The following is a 7,500-nucleotide window of genomic DNA, read 5'->3' as shown; positions in this document are numbered from 1 at the left end:
TGGATACTGGGCAAGTGATCACTGGAAGAAAAAAAATGACCAAGAAGCTGGAACAAAAAATATAGATGTGGTAGTTTTAATACTTATTATTATTATTGTTGTTGTTCTTATTGTCATAGGCTTTAACTTTTTATTCAAATTTACTTGTGTTATGTCATGTTGACTCAAGTAAGCAAAGTTAACCATTCTTTCGACCGTTATTTTTAATATTGTTTCATACGTCAATAGACAATTTAATATATATATATATATATATATATATATATATATATATATATATATATATATATATATATATATATATTAACACTTTAACGCCTGATAATCACTCCAGTGGATTATCGAGAGCTTTGTCAAAGATGCAGTTTCCCTCGTTGCAAGTGGTCAGACATAAAAACAAATGATTCATCTTTTAGTTTTATTAAATACAAGTTTAATTACAAGCGTATACCGTGCTTTGGCGGTAAATTCTTCACCGGTCTGGTTAATAAATAATGTGTTCGATGTGCATTTGTACATTCGCTTCTCTGTCTTCATTTGTTTTGAGAAACACTTTTCTTCTCGTTTTCACAATATTATCGCCATCTCTTCAATGCTTAAATTTTATGTAGTAGACTAGTCGGTCATATTCCGGTATTTATCTTCATATTTTTATTGTTTCTTCATTTTCTTAATTCCTTGTTCCTGTAATCATGTTTAACACACTTCGAAATGACTCGACAAAAAGAAGCAGACTGGCGTTTTCTCTTTGTTGTTCTTGTTCTTTTTCTTTTTATTCGAAAACGTAGACTGGCCTTATCTTCCACTCTTTTCTGTCTTCTTCTCCGACTTAACACATTTTCGAAATTACTCTACTCTCCACGCCGGTTTTGTTTTGTTTTTTGGTCACATTCCTTAGCTTCTTCTGCTGAGTGGGTGTGCGCGTGTGTAAGTGTGAGTCTGCGTTGTCCTTACAAGATTTTAATAACGAAAACGAAACACAGCGTCGTCTCTTCGCTGTCCACGTCCCTCAGTCGCCAGATGACAGGATATCGCCGCTGTGAGGGAAGTAATTAAAAATAATGAGAAATTGAAGGCGGGGAGGGGGGGGGGAGAACGAGATGGAGGTGATGAGCATGAGTGAGACTGTTGGAAGTGAGCATGGGGTGAGACTGTTGGAGATGAGCATGGGGTGAGATTGTTGGAGATGAGCATGGGGTGAGATTGTTGGAGGTGATGGGCTTGAGTGAATTTGTTGGAAGAAATTAATATAAGTGAGATCGTTGTAGGAGATGGGCACGAGTGAGACTGGAGGAGATGAGAACGGGTAGATAGTGGGGGTAGGCAAATGTGGGGTTGGGTATGGGTTGGGCGCGGGTGAGACTGAAGATTATGGGTATGGGGTGTGTGAGATGGGCGTGAGCGAGTTGGGGAATGAGCCATGACTAAGTTGGGGTTGGGTGGGGAGAATAAAATGAGATTGGGGGACGGGAGATGAAAAAAAGAATGGATAATGGAAGGGACGGGAAAGGGAGGAGGAGAAGAGGGGGAAGAGAGAAGGAGAGGAGAAGAGGGGGGAGAGAGAAGGAGAGGAGAAGAGGGGGAAGAGAGGAGAGGGGAAACAAAGGGAAGGAGAAGAGGGGGCAGGGAGGGTGGGAGGAAAGGAAGAGAGGCAAGGATGTGAGCAAAAGACGAAGGGGGAGAGGGCAGAAGAACGGATTAAATGGGAAGTAGGAGGAAGGATAATGTAGCCCAGGAAAGGAAAGAAAGGAGGAAAAAGGAAAAGTAGATGGTAAGGCAAATGAGAAAAGACAAAGAAGGGATAATGAAGATAATAAAGATGGGAGATACACGATAATTGGGAAGGTGTCATGATGGACCTACATAACATTGAACTAAACATACATCACATGAAATACGCCCTAAATCTTTAATATCAACAAAGGAATTCTTCCTAAACCGGTAATTATTTCACATAATCTTTAAAGATGCTATAAATCACAATAATTGCATCATGCAATCATCGATCTTCAAAGCCTATATAAAACTCGCTATCCCTTGTCTAGACCTATACCAAAACCTATTTTGTTTTTTTTTTTCTTTTCCCGCACCTAAGTCAGAAACAACACGAGAGCCATCTATCGCCCTTCCTGTAAAATACCACTAAACTGCCGTCTTATCCTTAAAAAAAAAAAAAAAAAAAAAAAAAAAAAAAAATCACTTGTCCCTAGTTAACCTTGTGAAGAGTTTTAAGACCATTTCCTTCGTTGTTTTTCAATCCTGCTTATTCCCCTAAATCTGTCAGATTTCGAGATAACGTTAAAAAGGAAAGTTTTTTTTCTTTCTTTCTTTTGCTCTGGCGTTGTGTGTGTGTGTGTGTGTGTGTGTGTGTGTGTGTGTGTGTGTGTGTGTGTGTGTGTGTGTGTGTGTGTGTGTGTGTGTGTGTGTGTGTGTGTGTGTGTGTGTGTGTGCGTGTGTGTGTGTGTGCGTGTGTGTGTGCGTGTGCGTGTGCGTGTGCGTGTGCGTGTGCGTGTGCGTGTGCGTGCGCGCGCGCGAGTGCGCGCGCGCGAGTGCGTGCATGTGTGCATGCAAGTGTGCGCGTGCGTGTGCGTGTGTCTGTGTGTGCACATGTGCGCGTGTGTATGGGGGGGCGCGTATGTAACAATGGTATTTACGACTTATAGAATGAAGGGTATCCGTTCTATTTACATAAAATGTCAAAAAAGGAAATGTTCTATTCACAACTATTTATATCTATTGCCAAAAGTATTGAATAGAGTTTCACACACACACATGCATATATATATATATATATATATATATATATATATATATATATATATATATATATATATATATATATATATATATATATGTATGTATTTATATATATATATATATTATATAGATGTTTGTGTGTGTATATATATACATATATATATATATATATGTTTGTATATATATGTATGTGTATGCATATATATATATATATATATATATATATATAATATATATATATATATATATATAATCATTGCATATGTATGAATGAGCAATAAAAACTCTGTAAGCATTAAAGCAAAATTATAATTACAAACGAAATACACACACACACACACACACACACACACACACACACACACACACACACACACACACACACACACACACACACACACAACAAAAAGCCAACCCAAAAATGAAAAAAAAACGACCACTCTTACCCTCATCAGGAACTCATGAACATGGAATGGGTATGAGAAGCTCGTAGTTTGCCCCGCGCGCAGAGGGCAGGTGAGGTACATGCCATTGCAGACTTGGCTCTCGTGCCCATACAGAGGCATCTCGACCCACGTCTTCCAGGCTGCGTGGCTCTCCACCTCTCGGAGGTTTCGGTCTGTGGGGGATAAGAGGGGGGGGGGGGTTGGCGAAGAAAAGAAAACGGAAGTCTGTTGAAGTTAATGAAGTTTGGGTGGGTTTGAGGTCTGTGAGGAAAGGGGTGTTTCGTTGAGGGTAATGGGTTTGGTGGATATTTTTTCTTTGTTTGTTTTGAGGAGGGGGGTGTAGGTTTCGTTATGTTAGGATAATGGGGGTTTTCTTTTTCTCTCGCTTACGGAAAGAAAAAGTAATTGGGTTTGGCTGAAGGAAATGAGGCGTATTTAGGTCTCGTTCTTGTGAGGATCGTGGATTGTTTAGTGTTTTTTTTTTTCTTGTTATTCGGATTAATGAATTTAAATGGGGATCATAGACCGTGAGGATAATGAAGTAGGGTTGAGGATAATGGCCTTTATTTGTGGTTGTGGTTGTGATGAAGTGAATTTGTTGCTGTAGTTTGTGGCTGTTGCCGATGGTCAATGATTTTTAATTTTACTATCATTATTGTTATTATTATTATTATTATTATTATTATTACTACTACTACTATATATATATTATATATATATATATATTTCTTTTTTTTTTTTTGGGGGGGGCTGTAGTTGTAAGATTTACTGAGGTTGGTGGTTTAGTATCTTGTGTGGTTGTCGGAGGATTAGATGTAGTAATAGTTGCTACTATAGTTTTATTTACTGTTGTTTTAGTTGCGACCCATTACGTTTTTTGTTGTCATAATCATTTGGGTGTTGATAATTCACTCACATTAATTCGCTCAAAGCATATTAGAAGTCCTCATTTGGTTGATTAATTTTTTCTTGTACTAGTGCTTGATTTTTATTTTTAATATTTTTATCATTATTATCTTATTTATTTATTTATTTATTTTTTGATTGATTGATGAGGTTTTTGTTATTTCTTTTGTTGTCACGGTTGGTGAGTTTATGTGTTAAAAGGTGAATACATAGCTCTTCATTGCTACTTAAAAAAAGTAAAAGCTTCATGATACATTACTTCCTTATTTGATTCTAAACACATCCCAATATTTTGATCGTAAAGCAACTGTTTAAAAGTTTCAATAATATGACCAATTAACATATCTTATGATGTACCCATATGCACACTAACGTAATCTATCATACATCGCAATCATAATGCGCAAGTAACTTCATAATCAAAGGTGGGTATTACTAACAGATATCTTATTCATATTCCGAAGGTCACTCACAGAAAATGTCATTTATATTATGTGCTTCAGGCACAAAAATAAAATCACTTTCCAAACTTGACAGAAAGGTCAATAAGTTCCTAAAACGCAGAAATTTCGCCTACATTCTGGAAATCTACACAGAAATCACATTAATATTTCAAAGATCACGGACAGAAAAAAAAAAATTCGTATTCTTACTGTCACTCGCATTACGCCCAAAGAAGGGTAATTTGCCTTCTAAAAAATCACCTGCAGAAATTCCTCTTATTCTGATGACCATACGAAAAGGTCCATCACATTCTGGAGACTATCCACAGAGAAATAATTTTCCCACAGAAAAGTTCTTAACACTCTGAATTTCACACACAACAAAATACGATAATTTACATTTCGAGAAAGGTCACTCCCCTTTCCAATAAACAAATAAATAAATACCAAAATAAGATCCATCCCATTCCCAAAAATCACTCACAGCACGGGGGGTCACTCACATACCGAAGGTCATTCACAGAAAGGTCGTCTCCTCACTTACCTGGTGTGAACTCAGCTGTAAGGTTATACGTTTGCCCTTTCTCGAGTATGCAAGTCCCACGAATGAACTGCGAGCATTCCATCTTAAGGCTGCTTGGCGTTGTTGCTCCTGCGAGGGAAAAATGCTCATCATTATCACATCAAAGAATAAAAAAAAGAGTTAGAGGGTCAGTCATTAAGTGATTACATATGATTGTGCATTAATTCGTAATTGTAAGCACTGGTGTGATTACTTGTAATAACTGGGGTTTGTGTATTCTCTTTTACGAATACAGATGATGACTATAATACTAGTAAATATTGAAGCGTATGAGTAAATTTCTAAAAATAGGATGACCTGATCATAACAAAAAGATCTGTGATTCTACACGTAATCTTATGTAAATTTACGAAAATATGCGCACTCCTCATTGGCAAAAAAATAACAAAGATTATATGTTAACTGGAATACTTGGAATACTTTTAATCGTGTGCATAGTGTTCTCACGCTTGTAACAAGACTTGATTAACTCTGTGTAGGATATTTCCATGTTAAGAAATATGTATATTGTACTATAGTGTGTGTGTGTGTGTGTGTGTGTGTGTGTGTGTGTGTGTGTGTGTGTGTGTGTGTGTGTGTGTGTGTGTGTGTGTGTGTGTGTGTGTGTGTGTGTGTGTGTGTGTGTGTGTGTGTGTGTGTGTGTGTGTGTGTGTGTGTGTGTGTGTGTGTAATTCTAAACAAATACTTGGTAGTGAGATATACTAATGACCCTTCAAAAGTCCAAACATTCTCTTTTGTTAAACCATCGCTTTACTAAATGGTCAAACGATGCCTTTCATAAACTCATACAACAGGCAGTACTGCAAAAACGGGCCCACCGTATCATTAAGGGGAATTTATTATTCTTAAGTTCCATTTCAGTAATTCCATTCATGTAAAGCCTGAATTTGAACCCGTTTCAGTTTCAGATAATTCATGAATTATAACAGCAATAAATAACAAAATCTCTTAATCAAATGAAATTAATAAACTCTAAGAGCATCAGAATAACAACATATCAATATCAACGCGCTAACAAGCTCTATTAACATTTATATAGACATTCGCAAACTATCCCATTAACGAGGCTAGAGCATGACGTCGCAACCATTACAAAAAAACATTAAATCGCGACATTGTACCATCACAGCTCCTGACGGGGATTTCGTGCATCACCGCCCGCGACGAGCCGACGAGGCAGAGGGCGAGGGCGACGAAGAGACAGCTCGAGGGAGAGGCAGCCATGGTATACTACACACTACACGCACGCGGGCTAATCACACTTCGAGTCCTGACGACGGCAAAGCTCACACTGCCTCGCCTTCGCCCTCCCCAACGACTTATAAGTGTGCCCGCCGGTGGGACTGGGCGCTGCTGGGTCGTCACTCGCTGCATCCGCTCGCTCGTGGATTTCCCCCCCACTCCCCTCCCCCCCATGACGACAATCTTGTTTACTTGTTTACGGCGACCGTGACCCGCGAACCGAGAGAAGAGACGAGATTAAAATGACTCACGCCAGAGAATCCCAACGCGCCTGATCGAATCTAGAAGTACATAAACACATTCAAAACTTTAAGTGAACACCCCCTCAAGGTGGTCGTCCTGTCTCGTCGAAGCCCAAGCCATCGCAAAGAAAACGGAAAACGAGAAGCCTACGAACCAATGGCGTCTCGGCTGCAGTACTGTTGTTGTAGTAGGAAGTACACTAAACCCTCGCGTCTGGAGTCACTTCCGTAATGGCTGGAATACCTCCGTGCTTGCCTCGACCTTCCCGGGATAGATAAATCTAACAGTTTCATCGTTAATAACTCACGGGACGATCACGGATTCTGTTCATGGGTACTCGGAAAATATTAAAGGAAATATATTTTTATTTAAATATTTTTTTGCAGGAATATTAAACATTTATAAACGTAAACAAACTCCTGGTTTGGCATATCAGGCCACAAAAGAGTCAAGACTTTCACTTGGAAGGAAAAAGAAAGAAAGATATACAGAAGCTAAACGGTAAGAGAAACGGCGCTAATTATATAAGAACAATTCACTTTTTTTTTATTCTTTCCGACGAAAGTGTTTATGTTTCCGGGTTGTAGAGGAGTGACGCGGCTGTATACTCATTCAAACGCGAGGTCATTCGGCGTTCGATCGAGAGGCACTGTCTCTCTCACACACACACGCGCACGCACGCACTCACACACACACTCACACCCACACTCAATCACAATCACACTTACACACACACACACACACACACACACACACACACACACACACACACACACACACACACACACACACACACACACACACACACACACACATGCACGCGCGCACATTCTCTCTCTCTCTCTCTCTCTCTCTCTCTCTCTCTCTCTCTCTCCTTCTC

At 39.1% G+C, this 7,500-nt stretch overlaps 1 protein-coding gene across 1 annotated transcript; it reads right to left on the bottom strand.

Annotated features, from left to right (window-relative positions):
* Positions 1-404: 404 nt before the first annotated feature.
* Positions 405-6,460, bottom strand: LOC119583362. The gene is made up of 4 exons (XM_037931837.1): positions 6,257-6,460; positions 5,097-5,204; positions 3,204-3,376; positions 405-1,037 (listed from the first exon to the last, which is right to left on the bottom strand). The coding sequence occupies exons 1-4, from the start codon at positions 6,357-6,359 to the stop codon at positions 951-953; spliced, it is 471 nt and encodes a 156-aa protein (XP_037787765.1). The 5' UTR covers positions 6,360-6,460; the 3' UTR covers positions 405-950.
* Positions 6,461-7,500: the final 1,040 nt, after the last annotated feature.

The sequence above is a fragment of the Penaeus monodon genome, chromosome 2 (assembly GCF_015228065.2).
Source record: "Penaeus monodon isolate SGIC_2016 chromosome 2, NSTDA_Pmon_1, whole genome shotgun sequence".
Classification (NCBI taxonomy): domain Eukaryota; kingdom Metazoa; phylum Arthropoda; class Malacostraca; order Decapoda; family Penaeidae; genus Penaeus; species Penaeus monodon.
Note: the sequence above shows the minus strand (reverse complement) of the source record. Positions and strands in the feature narration are given on the sequence as shown.